General features: G+C 42.4%; 2 protein-coding genes and 3 non-coding genes across 7 annotated transcripts; 2 read left to right on the top strand and 3 right to left on the bottom strand.

The window, feature by feature from the left end:
* Positions 1–310: 310 nt before the first annotated feature.
* prox3 (prospero homeobox 3) lies at positions 311–9,509 on the top strand. 3 transcript variants are annotated; one of them, XM_028428752.1, is made up of 7 exons: positions 311–691; positions 2,653–2,747; positions 4,081–5,906; positions 5,996–6,103; positions 7,293–7,405; positions 7,586–7,691; positions 8,086–9,509. In XM_028428752.1, the coding sequence occupies exons 3-7, from the start codon at positions 4,083–4,085 to the stop codon at positions 8,257–8,259; spliced, it is 2,325 nt and encodes a 774-aa protein (XP_028284553.1). In that variant the 5' UTR covers positions 311–691; positions 2,653–2,747; positions 4,081–4,082; the 3' UTR covers positions 8,260–9,509. The 3 variants fall into 3 exon arrangements, 2 of the variants coding, with proteins under 2 accessions (XP_028284553.1, XP_028284555.1); XM_028428754.1 differs by having other exon boundaries at positions 311–752; XR_003672102.1 differs by lacking the exon at positions 8,086–9,509 and having other exon boundaries at positions 5,996–6,105; positions 7,586–7,619.
* trnai-aau (transfer RNA isoleucine (anticodon AAU)) lies at positions 6,621–6,694 on the bottom strand. Its single transcript has one exon. It is a non-coding gene; the product is annotated as a tRNA-Ile (tRNA).
* On the bottom strand, positions 6,918–6,991 carry trnai-aau (transfer RNA isoleucine (anticodon AAU)). Its single transcript has one exon. It is a non-coding gene; the product is annotated as a tRNA-Ile (tRNA).
* A 1,581-nt stretch (positions 9,510–11,090) lies between the features above and the next one.
* On the top strand, positions 11,091–14,290 carry tmem179ba (transmembrane protein 179Ba). The gene is made up of 6 exons (XM_028428757.1): positions 11,091–11,115; positions 11,441–11,562; positions 12,288–12,484; positions 12,636–12,773; positions 13,038–13,116; positions 13,205–14,290. The coding sequence occupies exons 2-6, from the start codon at positions 11,464–11,466 to the stop codon at positions 13,394–13,396; spliced, it is 705 nt and encodes a 234-aa protein (XP_028284558.1). The 5' UTR covers positions 11,091–11,115; positions 11,441–11,463; the 3' UTR covers positions 13,397–14,290.
* trnas-gcu (transfer RNA serine (anticodon GCU)) lies at positions 13,575–13,656 on the bottom strand. The gene has a single exon. It is a non-coding gene; the product is annotated as a tRNA-Ser (tRNA).
* Positions 14,291–16,083: the final 1,793 nt, after the last annotated feature.

Genomic DNA, 16,083 nt, shown 5'->3' with positions numbered 1-16,083 from the left:
ACAGTGGCTGAGAATGTGCTGCTTGATGCAGTTTCGACATCACAGACCATTCCTCTGTTTGATCCTATCTGCATATTTATGGGTGTGCCCGCTTGTTGAATATGCACGCTTTAAACTGTTGCTGTCATGAATTAGCAATAAAGCTATAAATAATTTGAAATACATTAGAAGTGATCCTGCATTGTTAGCTTCTTAGCTGTTCAATGCAGCGCACAGTGTGTGAGTGTGTGTGAGTGTGTGTGCGTGCGCGCGCGCGCGTGAGTGTGCGTGCACATACTGGGGGTCATGCCAACATGGGAGGGACTGGACCGTCAAGTGGACAGCTCTCGAGCCCGCCCGCCCACCGCGCGCCACTCTACACCGGGAGCAGTGCGTGAGGTTGATGCCAGCCAGAGATAGATGTATGGATGGATGGATGGATGGCGAGGGAGGAAAAACCTGCAGAGTGACACAACAAGAGTAAAGAGGAGGCGTTCGAGGAGTGAGTGTAAAACTGGCAGAGTAACGGAGCAGAGGGCACACACAGAGGAGAGGGGGAGCGGGGGAAACCTCGCTGCTGCTGGCTGCTTTCTCTCTGCCCGCACCGATGTCCGAGGCCCGTCCGGTGCTTGCTGAACACCGACACGGAGCGCACTGTTACGGCCGCTGGAGTGGACGCGAACACCGCCGGAGCTCTTCTCTGTGACTGCGAGTGAGTGTCCCAACATTTGAAACTTCACACCGCTGTGTTGAATTTCTAATAACCTGCGAGGGTGAGTGTCCGCTCCCCCCCTCCCTCCCCCTGCCTCTGTTTATATTTTCTTTCATACTGCGACATTAGTCCACCGCTGCCAATTAGTCACAGGACGCTCAACGGGCGCGCGCTCACACACACACACACACACACAGAGTGACAGCTCGCGCATATGAGTGGTCAAAGCGGATTCCTCGCGCGTGGCAGAGCCGGCAGATGTTGCCACGCGGAGGCTTCAAACATTATATAAATAATTCAAAGTACGTCGTATTAACACCACAGACAGGCAGATTTTGCTTTATCAAAAATAATTTACCTTAAAGTTCAATTTAACAATGATTTCTTTTTAAATGGCTGCATATTTACGTGACAGTACAATATAAATCTGCAGTGATAGGTTTCATAGCCTTACACACAATATGGAAATAATGTCTTCCTGTCCAGAGAGTTTAGTAACCTGTTGCCCTTTGTGATATTTTTTTCCATTCTATCTTTTGTTCAGTATTAGAGAACGTCACCAGCACATGAACTTTATGGATGTATATCCAAATATAGCTTACTGACATACTTTGAGTTTATTCCATGTCTCTGTCCTGTCAGTTTTCCCAGTGACAGCTCGAGCAGCCCAACTGCAGCGTTCTTAAGCCTAATCTAGTGGTTAATAGCTTTCATTTTCGTTGCTCGGTGTTCATATTTTGTGCAGCTTTCCTCTGGCTTTGAAAAGCTAATCTGTCCCTGATATAAGCGCATTGGTTGGCCTGCCATCTGGGCTGTATTATAGTGGAGAGGAGAGGGCATTTGAATAATTGATATTTAGCTATTTATAGGAGGATTATTCTCTTCATGTTGCACCAGGGGGGGCATGATCTATCTATCTATCTATCTATCTATCTATCTATCTATCTATCTATCTATCTATCTATCTATCTATCTATCTATCTATCTATCTATCTATCTATCTATCTATCTAGTGGCTCAGTGTATAAAGTGTGTTCTGTATTTTTGTCTACCTGCTCTACCTCTTCCAGCCTGTCCTTACATCTGTCCATTTAGCATCTGTCCATCTTTCTGTTCACTGAGCTGTGGCGTATCCATCTGAAGTGGATTAGGGGTGTTATCAAAGCTAAGTAGGACTACTGTTTGCACGCGCACAGGCACACACACAGATACACACACATACATAAATGCTACACTCACTCCATTTCGCTCCACAAGGACCATTGACCATTGTTAGTCAGCTCTCAAGCCTCTTTTGCTTTGTGTATGTGTGTGTGTGTGCGTGTGTGTGTTTGACGGTAAACACTCTGATCAAACAGTGCTTAACAAGCTGGCCGAACTGATAACAGAGAAAGAGGAGGAAGAGAGGATGAGAGAGGAAATAGAGAGGAAGGAAAGAGGAACATTGAGCTGGAGAGGACGTTTCAACAAAAATAAAGGAATGGCAATGTGGCGATTTTTGATCTTGATCAGCCTATAGTATTCAAAGTTTTCCCACTTTACAAGCTTTTCCATGTATTGTATAGCTACATAAGGATGGCATACAGATACACACTGAGAAAGTTTCCTGTAAGAGAGCAAAATATGTTTTTCAAAATGTTTTCTCATTGTGCTCTATGCCAGGTGCAATTTTGTGACGTATTTTAATGATGTTTGTGCTGCTGTAGCACTCATTCAGCACAACAGGAAAGATGGCATTAAGAGTGAAGGGTGATATGTGACAAAGATCACGTTCCAGATGTTAACCCTGTGCTCCAAGTGCACATCTGTTGACCTGACACCATCTTTCTCTCATGTCCTGCAGGTTCTGGTTTTTGGATGCAGTGTGTGTGTTTTTTCCCCCATCAGAATATTCATATTTTCAGTGCTTAGCTAAAATGGCTCTCTTGAACACTGTCATAATGAATGCCTGTATTTTGCAGCTCTATGCAAGGACATTGCAGTGCATTGTTATTACAAGCTGAGTGGAAGAGGCTGTGCCCTGTGAGGGATCAGTGACCTGTATTTTGCAGTCCAGGTAAGCGGAAGTCATGTTCCAGTCACATCATGATGGGCATCTAGCCATGTAGTAACAGCATCATGTGTTAAAATCAACAACTCTTATGAATTTCAAGGGAGACATACATGGATCAGCTACAGCACTAAAGCCACCTGCCTAATATAGTGATCCTTTAAGTGCTCAAGTTGTGAGACACAGCCTGCATGTATACTACACAGTTTGGTGCAGGTAACAATACACTGACAGCTTTCTATGTAGCCAGCCTTATGGTTTAAACCAGCTTGTGCTACAGTAGCTTTAATGTGAGAGTGGATGCCATGAGCGCCGCCTTTGTTCCTGTCATCATTGCTGAGCCTTAGGCACTCCTGGGTGGTTTTCCCTAGAACCAGATACTAAAAACATTGGACAAGTTCTGACAGTCATCTGTACATCGTATTAAAGGTAGGGTAGGAGATTTTGAAAACTCAGTCAGAGTCAGCCAGATTTCGAAAGTAAACACACGCCCACTTCTCTCCGAACTCACCCTGAAGCCAGCCTCCAATCACATGGACGTGCAATACCTGAAGACGAGCTGCGGTCTGTGACAGCCATCATGCACGCACCTCTCTGGTGCGCTCATAGCAGGAAGAGAGTGACGGCCAGCCAATACTCCGCGCAGGGTCGTCCCGGAGGATTGGCTGATGTTTTTAGTGTTTTATAGCTTCCACAGATGATTAATATTCTTAGTTTTAATGCGAAACTGCCGAACTAATTGGTTGCTATCAGATTGTAAAGAGAAGTTACACTAATTTAACAAAAAGTGCATCAGAATGAAATCTCCTACCATACCTTTAAGGCAACTGTCAGATCCAAACATTTGTCTATTTTCACATCAACATTAACAAGTGACTAACGGTAACCATTGTAACAGTATAATTAATGGAATTTATTTCTCCTATCTGTGCTGATTGGCTTTATTGCTATTCTGCTATTTGTAGATATTAAACCAACACCCCATCCCAATCCAAATTATCTGTCTTTCTGAGATAAAGGGAATTTCATTATAAATGACATTGAAAAAATTATTTCTGTTTTGCAAAAGAAAACACCGTTCACTGTTTAATATGGACAGTTTCTGTGGTTCCAACAGAGATGTTTTTATTTAAATTTTTAAAGCTGAGTTGTACAAATATGATTTCTTTCATCTCCATTCTATTGTAATTGTAATTTTTGCAATTTTATAATGAATGACCACAAGAACCAAACAATTCTACTGTTAATGTATCATTAGTGTAATCGTCTGCCAAACACTAGAAGCCTGTTCAAAACAACGCAAAACAACCACAATTATTCTCTGTCTCTGTCTTCACAGTGATGGATTCACCTACAGATCTTTTTGAGGACTCTGCTCCTCCAATACATACTTTTGCTCCCAGTGACCTCCCCAGGGTTCATCCTCAGGCCAGAGCCGGCTGTCCAGCTCCTGCCTTTAGACCCCCTGGCTTTCCCCTCATCCACCATCTTCTTCAGCCAGGTGGAGGCACCAGGAGGATTGGACCGCCACTCAACACAAACCTGAGCTCTCATAGACAGCTGGAAGACAGACATTTGGAGGAAGATGAAGGAGAAAGAGATGGGCAGGTGGAGCCAGGGATGGACGGAGAAGACGAGGGAGTGATTGAGGGAGAGGACAGTTTGCTGGGGGTAAAAAAGAGGCATAATGATGTCACCCTGACAGCCGAGTGGAGTCAAGACATCCTGAAAGTAAAGAGGATGAAACTGGAAGGACGGGAGAGAGGTGGTGAGGCAGAAGAAGGAGGCAAGAGGCGTGAGGGAGGGAGACAGGGGAGGAGAAGAGAGAGGGAGGAGCTGAAAGAACAGCTGGAGGAGGCAAGAGAGAGGCTACAGGCCCTGCAGGAGAAAGTGTGGAGGGCTTTTGGGGAAAAGCACCTGGCAGAGGAGGAGAAGAAAAGAAAGCGCAGGAATGGACACAGTGGTGTGGGTGAAGGAGACCTGGCGATAATGGAGGAGGAGGACATCACAGATGAGATGTATGATGAAGAGGACATTGATAGTGGAGAAATAGAAAAGGAGTCTTTCTCCCTTCTTTCTGCTTCCCCTTTTGATAGTTTCCACAAACGGAAGGAAGACTTGCAAAAAGACAAAGGGGGGAGGATGGAGAGAGGAGGAGGGGGGCTGCGTCTGGAGGGGATGATAGAGGGATCAGGTTTGTGGTTCGACTGCGGAGGGCTGGTGAGAGGAGACTGGGATGGTGCGATAGAAGACGAGGGTGAGGAGGGAGGGCAGAAGTTTGCTCAGGCGCTCAAGTTGGAGCTGGGCAGTGCTGTGGCACGAGTCATTGACCGAGTTCTCCGCCTTTACACAGAGATGACAGACTTCACTCCTTCCTCTCCTAATGCTACCATCTCCTTTCTGCCGTCTGATTCAGGGGGTGATGGGGGGAAGGAGGGGGGAGTGTGGATGGGGCTATTGACAAGAGGCAGAGTGGGGGAAATGAGAGGTAAAGAGGAGAAAACAGGAGGGCAGGACAGAGAGAAAGGGAAGCAAAAGATGAACAGTGTGGGACCTCTGCCTCCTGGACCACCACATCGCTCAGAGCCATCAGATCTGCCAATACCATTGGCTGTTCAAAAGTCACCTGACACACGAAAGACCTACCCACTCCTTGGCCCACCTCTATCTGCTCACCTCAATCCCCCTCACCCAAACCTCTCCCTGCATCACCCGTCTTTACCTCGTCCTCCACCTCTGTCTCATCCTCCTATCCTAACTCCACCTTCACAAACTAAGGATCCCTCATCCTCTTCCTTCCACCCATCTTCATCCTCCTCTACTTCTTCATCAACTTCCTTCCCTGTGCCTCCCCCTCCTCCACCCCCTCCTCTCCCTCTCCCATTGCTCCACTATTCCATGCAGCAACTCTTCTCTCGCTCTCTTCACCACCCTCAACTTTCCCACCTACCTCCATCCCGCAAGGACTATTTAAGCTCCGACCCTTTCCTGGAGTTCTCATCTCACCCTTCCTTCCCCCCTCTTCCTTTGCTTGGTCACCTGGACCCATCGCTTGGACGCCACGCGCACGGAGGCAGAGAGAGGGATAGAGGGATGAGGGGCGACGGAGGCATAAGAGGAGGGGGTGGAATGGATGGAGGAGAGCTCTACCTGACAGCTGGGGGAATATCCTTTCATCGGTTTGTGTGGTGTGAGGGAGAGGTGTGTGTGTTTAAAAGGAAGACTAGTGTCTCCTTAACTGTCCTCATGTGTACACCCAGGAGGGCCTGTCTCCCTGCCATTTGAAGAAAGCCAAGCTCATGTTCTTCTACACACGCTATCCCAGCTCTAACACACTCAAGACGTACTTCCCTGATGTCAAGGTGTGTGTACCCCATCACAGTGCTGGCACACACTTTTCTCTGTCAACAATGCATTAGGCTGCAATTGTAAAAAAAAAAACATGTAACAGTGCTAAACCTTAGATTCTAGAAACTCTTAGATTAATTTGTAACTAGCCAGACAGAGCAGCCTGAATTTGGATTCACACACACCTGTGTCTACTTATTGCCTGTGTGTGTAATGTGACCCAGTCCCAGCACGTTCCTGCCCCCTATGAGGTTTGGCTTGTAAATTATTGTCTTACATGAGTTTGAAGAAAAGAGACACAAAAAAACGTATTAATTATTAATTACAAGATAACTAAGGTGTGGTTATCTGGAATTGGAATTTATGTGTAGTACCATAACACTTAAAAAAGTAGTAGTCTAGACACTGCTACTAGGCCAACAACAAAGTATGCATCAGTATAATGTCAGCTAAATACCTCATGTATAGAATGTATTGTCAATGTTATTTTTCATCACAGTCTTTAATTTAATACACTTTTCAAAACATTCCCGGCCCGTACGGGGATCGAACCCGCGACCTTGGCGTTATTAGCACCACGCTCTAACCAACTGAGCTAACCGGCCATGTAAAGCATATGAAAGGACGTCAATCATTCCGGAAAAACAGAAGAAAAAACTTTCTATAAATATTTTATCATTGTTTTATACAAAACAAAACTACCCTATAATGTACATGATTCTAACTTGCAAAGGCAAACATTGAAGTACCCTCATTTGTTTGCTTGACAGGTGCAATGTAAGTGAAGCTGAATGCCATTTAGGCAGACATGGTTGCACAAAAGGTTTATGGCCCGTACGGGGATCGAACCCGCGACCTTGGCGTTATTAGCACCACGCTCTAACCAACTGAGCTAACCGGCCTTGATTTTAAAGGGTAGTTCAGACCCTGGGCTGATAATACTGATCAATACATTTTTGTTTTATGTAAAACAGGACAATTTAATTTGTCCCCTCAGAGTATAATTAGCAAGCTAAAATTATCTCTACTTAACATGTTTGCTGTTTGCATTTCAACAGAAAACCATTAAATCATATTAGAGTTGTTTTTATGGATCATGAACATATACTAGATTACTAATATATTTGTAAGTTTGCAAAAATCTCCCCATAAACTCTAAATGTGATTCCTCTCTTCTGTCCTCTCCTGCTGTCCTCTGTCTAGTTTAACCGCTGTGTGACCTCCCAGATGATTAAATGGTTCAGTAACTTCAGAGAGTTCTTCTACATCCAGATGGAGCGGTTTGCACGCCAGGCTGTCCGCGAGGCTCTCACCCGGTCGGTTTGGGGTGGCACTAGTTCATGTTTAACATTTATCTGCAGGACTTTCATAGTTTGACTGGAATTTACTTACTTATTTATGTCAAAAATACCATATGTGAATATTAGTGTTATGAATAAATATGCATAGATGGTGCAATCATTGAAAGGATCTTTTTGCCTGTCTGTGTGACCAAGGGATGGTGCATCTCGTCTGGGCAGAGAGAGCCAGCTACGAGTGGGACGTGACACAGAGCTGTTCCGCATACTGAACATGCACTACAACAAAAGTAACATCTACCAGGTACGAAGGGTTTGCACTGAGTACTCTAGCTTTCAGCCTGCCTATTGTGTATACAGTCCTTGGGTGCTCAGCACAGTGAATGCATAACAGTTATATATTTTTTTAATTTAATAAAGACCTTGAATCTGATTGACTACTTTTTCTTAATGACACTAATAACACAGGAGCACCAAGGCCCTCTGTATGTTTTGTTGTCACTTAATGACACAGCCTTGGCTCATATAGTGCAGGATGACTTACATACTATCAGACAGAAAGCTGACAAACTGTAATACCAATACCTGCTTTTCCTTCAGACTGTAACAGTAATATTGCTGCAAAAGAAATGATTTTCCCAACACGTATTTAAATAGAACACATTCATACCTTCTAATGTTGATATTTCTGACTGCAGGTTCCAGAGAGGTTTATCGAGGTGTCTGAGGTGGCTCTAAGGGAGTTCTACTCAGCCATATGGACTGGAAGAGACAGTGACCCCTGCTGGAAGAAAGGGATATATAAGATCATCTGTAAACTTGACAGTCCTCTACCAGATGCATTCAGACTGCCAGGGTGTCCAGTTGGCTGATGACTGAATTGCCTTTACCTGGTACATACAGTATAAATGCATGCTCAAACACAACTTTACTAAAAAAATAACATTCATAAATTCCATTTGACACTATAATTACTTGTGTGAGGCGGTCTAGTTCAGGTCTACAAACCATTATTATTCACTTCATCTAGGATATTAAAAGCATTTAGCCTGACATATTGTGTGTAGACACACACATTCACACAAACTCACTGCCTCACTGACACTCAGCGCTGTGATAAGAGTCTTGTGACTCAAGGAACATGACCATACCATTGAATTAAAATGGACAGAGCAGGAATTCCCTTTGCAAACATTTCGCAGCAGTCAGTTGACTTGTGAAATCGCAGCACTACTACACAGGTTAGATAGCATGGGAATAAGAGCTGCTGCAGCCAAATCCCAGGAAGCAACTCTTTTAATAGTAAGGAAATAAGATGGCTGAGTTTCCAGGCGCACTGTCCAGACTTGTAAGCCTCATACAAACATTAAAGTATGACACACATTCCCTTGTAAATTACTTCAGTTCATACAAAATGCACCCATTCATTGATTAAAATGTGCTGCTGCATACTGGGAGTGTTACACATAATTGTGTGCAGACCAAAAATTTGAATGCAAATAGTGGTAATATTGTATTGAATAACAGTCTTGCACAAAATGCATCTTACACCCAAACATACCACAGCTGCTCTCCCTCAGGGGCGTTCGTCATTCAGCACTAAATATGATTGTTTGCTATAAATAACCTTGTAATAGTTGCCTTGTGTTTGAGCTCATCCATTGTCATTTTTTCTTATCCCCTACAAGTGTCATCCACTTAGTAATATGAATTGTTAGATTTTAAAAGTGAAGATTACCCTCTTTTGCTTGTATATCCATCAGTATTAAATTATTGTAGAGCTTTTGTACACGATGGCACAGCGCAATCAAATGTTAACAGGGACAATATATTGAGTATAAATTAGTTGATATAAAGTTTTGTTGTTTCCTTGATGTACTCTTCTTGAAATATTTACTTATGTTTTGTATTCTTCTAAGGTGGCGCTAAACTAAATAGCACAATTATCAACATTTCTATCTGCTGTGTATCATGACTCTTTTATCGTGAAGAAAAGTGGGTTGCTCTTCACGAGCCCATGATTGTATGTGATGTGTTCTCAAGTGCATGTTTCCCAGATTTGCATTTTGTACTGTAATCTCTTCTGTTTCTCTCACTGATTTCTCTTTTATACTGTACATACTGTAGTCTTTACTGTGGAAAAAATGGGTGGATTTTGATGTTGAAACTTATAAGTGAATTAAAGAAGTGATACCAAGCTTGTGTCATGATGTCTGAACACAAACACACACATGCTTTTTGGTGTTCAGGCCTCAGTAGTCAATGCTAATGCTATCCTAACTTTAAGCCTTTAATCTAACAACAGTAACACACACACATTCTCACTCACATTAATTCTTGGATGATGGTTTTGTACCACGAGTCAGACCAGACACACACACACAGTTTCAGTTCCTGTGCCCTTATTTTTAATCACAAGGTGGACAATGAGCCCTGTCACACTGGGACTGGTTGAGATACATTCTTCACATAGTAGTTTAAATTTGGTATGTTGATGAATTAAGAGGTTGGACAATAGACAAAAAACAGAAAAACAAGGATATACATATAAATGCAAAACTATCCTAACTGACCTCTTTATTGGAAGTTCACCTTGGTTCTACATTATTCTTAATAAATAGAATCTTTATTGTCGCAGTAATGCCAATATCCCTTACTGACATATTTATTGTAATCTTTCCTTGCACACTGCAGCTTCAACAACCTAATTTCCCTACATGGATCAATAAAGTTAATCTTAATCATAAATATCCTTGAAACAGCTCCATAGTAATGATAGCTGACATCACCCTGCTCACCTGATTTGTTACCCTTACACTCTTCCCTTCCCCAAAATGAGAAAGAGCTCTGTGATCTCCTTTTGACACTACACAACAGAAAGCACTGATTCTGCAGTAGCCACATACAGCTTGATGCACTGCATTATTAAAAGTAACAGTGTACTGCAGGAGCTTTGTAATCATATCACACACGTCTGTTTAATGCAATTAGAGCTTTCCTACTAAGCTTGAATGATGTAACAGTGAATATGTGTCAGGAATGAGTAGCTTCTGGTGCAAAGGTGAACTGAACAGACTTGAAAAGGGTTTCATGTATATTTGAAAAAAAAATGACATGGTCATAAGGCATAAGTCACAAGGTTTGAATAAGCATTCTGGGAAATAAGTACTACTTGCAGCTATCTAACACACACACACACATACACAGGCCAAGTCTAAATCCTGGATGACATGCCTGTAAACCGCCCAGTAGCTCTGCCTTTCGACTAAGTCTAGCCACCTGATCTTGCATTTAGGACAACACACATTTAAGCTGAACTTTTAAGCAAGTGTTTACACATAAGCTTACTGATAAGTTCGTAGAATAAATAAACAATTTTATTAATCAAGACTTTACTCTTCTGTCTTGAAGCTTCCTGCAGACTTGTATCTTTCTGAGTTTTCAGTTGACTGTTGATGCGGAGCTAATCGACCTGTATGACAAGCAGTGTCCAAGTTTATCTGCCAAGCAGTGTGACAAATAAACAATTTTTAACGCATTGGTGTCTGGACTGGGCAAAGCTGAAAAGAAGCAGCAGTGTTTTTTGAGACCGAACAGAGAAGGACATCTTCAACGCAGGATTGTAGCTTTGGGCAATTTGAACCGATATAAAACAGACAGAATATCACCGGAAACTAAATATTTTTACCTTCAAAATATAAGCCAAAAGCCGTCTTAAGACACCAGAGGTGAATTATGTGGATTTTACTGATTAGATATTACTTTACTAACAGTATTGTAGGCTAATGTATTCTTTTGCAGCAAAAGGAAATGTGTAAGTCGGAGCAGAGGTGGAGTGACAAACTTATTATCTTGAGCTTTGATTATTGTTATACGCTTAATAATAAAATTCAATATTGTTATTGATTATTGCTTTATCCGCTTAGCCTTCTTCTCACTAAGCGATTCCAGCTCTTTGTTTTTACATTGCAGCATTAGCTAGGATTTTATTTTGAAACCTTTTATCGGAAGTCCTCAGTGTCAGCTGCTGCCTTCACGCTGTTCTCTCTCCAGACGGGTATAGATCGGGCAGCTGGATGATGGCGTTAGCGGGGCTGCTGCTGCTGGAGCTGGGTCTGTACGCCAGCTGTTTCATCTGCGGGATTGTTACCGCCGCATCCATTACTATTGTTCAGGTGACTTTTTATTTGTACTTACTCAGTCTATGTAGGGCTGTTATCTCCATCTTCTTCCGGGTAGACCAACTTTATCTGCGCTTGGAAAGTTCAACAAAGACAGAAAAACACCATGTTTTAAGTGTGTTGTGCTTTTTAGAGCTCCCCTGCTTTATGTTTATGTCCTTAATGAGTTATGAAATCGCATTAAGCTACGAATGGATCCTTTTTACACGTTCGTAGATCAGAAAAGACTGATTTTATACAGCTGTATTTTTACTGGGTAGCTAATTGTCTAAGGCAGAGCGCGAGGAACTAAAAAGGCACGCGCTTTCACTTTCTTCTGATTACCTGCTAAATATGTGAGCAAAGCTACAGTCAGACACTTTTTATGTGTTACGGAAGAGTTACCAGTAGATTATGAAACATACCGTCAACTTGAGTAGGAACGATACTGCGGCTAATTGGCAACAAGCGTTAATTTTCTGTCTCCATTACACGCTGCTAGCTAAAAAAAAAAAAAAAGACGAGCGCCCCCGATTTAACCAATCAGGAAATGCGCGTGAAAAAATGGACGTGCACGCGCGAACGAGCTAATAAATGTTGTGAACAGGCGCGAGTCTCGTCATGTGACCCAGACGCTCCTCGTGCCCATTTATTCCTCTTTATAGAAGTCAGGTGCCGCAGTTTATTGTTTGTTTACACACTATATGAATTTAAATTCATCTCTCTGCATCTCTCCTCAGGGTAATTTTGGAGGAGTGTGTATGCTGTATGGACTCGTCAGCTACAATGCAACAGCGAGCCAAATCGGGATCCAGTCATCCAGCCCCTCATCTCTGTGTTATTTCGTGTCAGCCATATCCATCATGGTGGCGGTGGTGTGTTTCTCCCTGTCTCTTTACTGGGCTTACACTTTCTGCATCGATGGGGAGATCAGAAGGTGATCAGTCAGTCACATTAGATTCTGTAATTTGATCTCCTTATTCAGTCTGAGGTTGAAATAACATTGTTTATATATATGTGTGTGTGTGTGTGTCACTCCTTTCTCTTTCCCGTTCTCACGCTTTAGTTTTTTTTTCTCTTCCTCACAGGGAGCGTGTGTGGATGAACCTGATCATGGCCGTGTCTGGCGCTTTCCTGTTCTTCCTGCTTGTTACGGGCTGCATGTTGAAGATCGGACGCGACACGCTCTGCAACTCTGTCATACACGCCGTTCCCAACATCACCAGGTAACGTGTACGCACATGCACAAACCAAGCTCCAAAATAAAACTAAACTAAACAAAAAAAGAGCTGCATGCTTTTCCATCCATGAAAGACTGCAGTGTCATGGGCCTCTATTGTTTTGTGTTATTTATGTAATTGTTGTGTAACTTGCCAGTTTATACCAAATGTTAGTGAAATACTGATAATATATATTTTAAGAGGACTATTTCTATATGACTTCAAACATTATTTTAGCTACTAATATAAGGTTTGCCTCTGTCTCACAAGCTGTGATGAAGCCCAGACCAGAAAGTGGGCGAGTCCACTAAAAGGAGGAAGGTTCTACAACAGTCTATACAAAGCTGAGGTCAGTATTATCAAGAAACACTATTTAAACTCACAGTTAGCAGCTCACGCCTCAGTGATTCATTTTCCTTACCTTCGCTCCCTCTCAGACGGCGGTGTGGGTCAACTTCTTCTTCTGGCTCATCATCGGGGTCTTGGTGATCGTTCAGAGGCGTCAGAGTTCAGGGTCAAAAACCATCGCAGGAGGGTTCAGCGGGCCAGCTGGAGGGCTGTTCGGTGATCCAGGGGTGACAGCTGCTGAGACAGAGCCATTTTTCAACCGCCCTGCAAGGCCGCAGTGAGGACAGGTGTCACAGAGGAGTTACAAAAACACATACATTAGCACAACATAAATATGTGGGAGCAGATGTGGAAATAAGTGAGCACATTTACCTATTTCATCAAGGTTAATTGTGATAATTTGTGATTACTTAATTTGGGATTTAAATTGGATTCTGTAGAAAGAATAATGTTAATCTGCGACGAGGATGGGATTCGAACCCACGCGTGCAGAGCACAATGGATTAGCAGTCCATCGCCTTAACCACTCGGCCACCTCGTCTGCTGGGTTGGGTTTCATTGACATAAAATCTGTGCAGATGCCAGGACTTGCCTGACATAAGCTGCAGAAATCCAAAGATCGAAGTGTTAATGTGTGCATTAGCTCCTTCCTACATTTTCCTCATATCACCCACCAAAGCCATTTCAGATGTTTACACAGTCATCAAATGGGAGAGTGTTTATCGTAGGCATTCATTTCATATTTGTAAGATGTTGTACTTTCTGTGACAGGCCAATATTTTTTTTGATAAATTTTACCACCAACTACAGAGCACATCATCTGTGTTTAAAAACCTTCACATTTAAACCTAAAGAGATCATAGTGTGTTCTCTGTCACGCAGATTGAATTCTTATTTATGACAAATTAATTTATTGACATAGAAGCTGTTTTCATTTTGTCTGTACACATTTGATCTTGAGCTCACAAAGCCCTTCTACAAAAGCTACTACATCAACTCGAAGCCCTTACAAACCATAGCTTCTTCTAAAATCCAGTCACAGGCGTGTATCAGACATCTGACCTGTGTTTGAGATATTGCACACAGAAAGGCTGAATGGGAATTTATCAACCATCTGGGTTAATATGATATTTTTGTGCTACTTCTTTAAACAAATAAAGTACAGAGTGAAATCACAGTGTCTCAAATTTCTGTCAGAGAGAATGGAGATGTGTTAATATGCAGCAATGTCGCCCTCTACTGGTCATACAGACTGACCTCTGTCTGAGATGCATTTGCAGTTTAATTGTTTAATAGTTTTTGGGCAGATTTTTCATTCATATTTAGTTACAGTTCTGCTGTCTGTTGTGTGATAGATAGTGTTTGTAATGTAATGGTTACAAAGTGATCTAAAGAAGCAGCTGACGTCATCATGACATGGTCTAGATAATCTATCATTAAAGTATTCACTCAAAATATGCATCAGAATTCATTTTTTTAATGCTTTTTAAAGCATGATTGGTGTTTCATGTCCAAATGACTTCACTACCTGTTACCTAATCGATCAAAATAGACCGAATGAGCTTACTCTTACTATTCCAACCTGACTCCCTCTGTCCTTAACTATCTAATCTCTGTGGATTATCTGGTTGAAGAGAGAATGAAAGGAGAGGCAACACATTAAAAGAGAGACACAGATGAGACCGGAGAGAGGTAAAAGAATATATTGGCTTTTTAAAGGAATAAATCTCAACCACATCCAACATTTGCATCTGAAATAAGAATAATTCTTGGAGTTATAGCCTATTTATTTTTCTACACACAAGACGGACAGCAAAGGAGGGAGTGAACGGTGAGCACTGCCTTAACCTCGAGTCTCAGAAGAAGACAACCAGGCTGAAGATAAATTAGACTCTGAAGTTTATGGTAAGATATTATCACATGTTGGTTTTTCTTCTTCAGATTAATAATTAGGCGGGAAAAACTAAATGCTATGGTTGTAAATCTCCTGTAAGGTGAGTTATGCAAATCAAGCACTTGTGTAATTAGTGGTAATTACACAAGAAATAAAAAAGAGACAGAAGAGCAGTAGACACGACTCAGGTAAGCCTTGATAAGCCTCTTTAGGCTACTTCACAGATCAAACGTTCAGTTTCAAACCAGTTGATTTCTGCTGTAGCTACTGATTTATTTGCAGTTTTACTTTGATCAGATTAAAAAAGTCCTTAAGTGGGTGAAAATTCAACCTTTTAATTTACATATAGTAATAATATAGCATATTTTGGTGTCTTTGGGGTCAGAATGTAACAATTTAATTCCTTTATAAAAAGGGCAGTTTAGGTTTGCTGCCCCTTATGATGTCATATCAGGATAAGCCCCGCCCCCTTGTTATTAAAGTTTACAAATGAATGAACTACTCCCTTTTTAATTTGGGTGTATGTGGTAAAAGCAGTGAAAGACCGAGTCTAGAGACCCTATAAATTTCTCTTTGGATCTTTACCATAGCTCGTCCATCTCTGTCCAGGAAATGTCTCAAGACCAATGCGATTCAGTGGCAGTAAGCGTGGAGTCCCTCCTAAACGATGCCAAAAGGATGCAGATGCAGTGCCGCGAACGCAGTGAGCAGCTCGCCATGGCCACCACGCAGCTGAGGGTGGAGTCAGCCGCCTTGAGGGAGCAGTGTGAGGCAACCCAGCTCGACATGGCCCGCATCCGCCGGCAGCTGGACGAGCTCATCGATGTCAAAAATGCCTTCGAGGCAAGGGAGAGGCAGGCACGTAAACTCAGCAAGCAGCTGTGAGGAAGAGGGAAGATGCTGATGATGGAAACTGACACAAGCATCCCATTCAAACTAAGTTAAAGAGAGGAAGAATATGGGGGTGAGGAAGAGGAGGAGCAGGTTGATTTGTGGACATTGTAGTTTAGGACAAAATATTATGTAGAGAAGCATTTCTTTGAGATTTTGCTTGAGTAATTCAGAGTTCCGAAG

The sequence above is a fragment of the Parambassis ranga genome, chromosome 18 (assembly GCF_900634625.1).
Source record: "Parambassis ranga chromosome 18, fParRan2.1, whole genome shotgun sequence".
Lineage (NCBI taxonomy): Eukaryota > Metazoa > Chordata > Actinopteri > Ambassidae > Parambassis > Parambassis ranga.
Note: the sequence above shows the minus strand (reverse complement) of the source record. Positions and strands in the feature narration are given on the sequence as shown.

Excerpts from the sequence above, each read along its gene's own strand:
- prox3 (XM_028428752.1), top strand. The coding sequence starts at position 4,083 with ATGGATTCACCTACAGATCTTTTTGAGGACTCTGCTCCTCCAATACAT. Across the intron at positions 6,104-7,292 it reads CGTACTTCCCTGATGTCAAG|TTTAACCGCTGTGTGACCTC; the intron begins GTGTGTGTACCC and ends TCCTCTGTCTAG. Across the intron at positions 7,406-7,585 it reads GTCCGCGAGGCTCTCACCCG|GGATGGTGCATCTCGTCTGG; the intron begins GTCGGTTTGGGG and ends TGTGTGACCAAG.
- tmem179ba (XM_028428757.1), top strand. The coding sequence starts at position 11,464 with ATGATGGCGTTAGCGGGGCTGCTGCTGCTGGAGCTGGGTCTGTACGCC. Across the intron at positions 11,563-12,287 it reads CATCCATTACTATTGTTCAG|GGTAATTTTGGAGGAGTGTG; the intron begins GTGACTTTTTAT and ends ATCTCTCCTCAG. Across the intron at positions 12,485-12,635 it reads ATCGATGGGGAGATCAGAAG|GGAGCGTGTGTGGATGAACC; the intron begins GTGATCAGTCAG and ends TCTTCCTCACAG.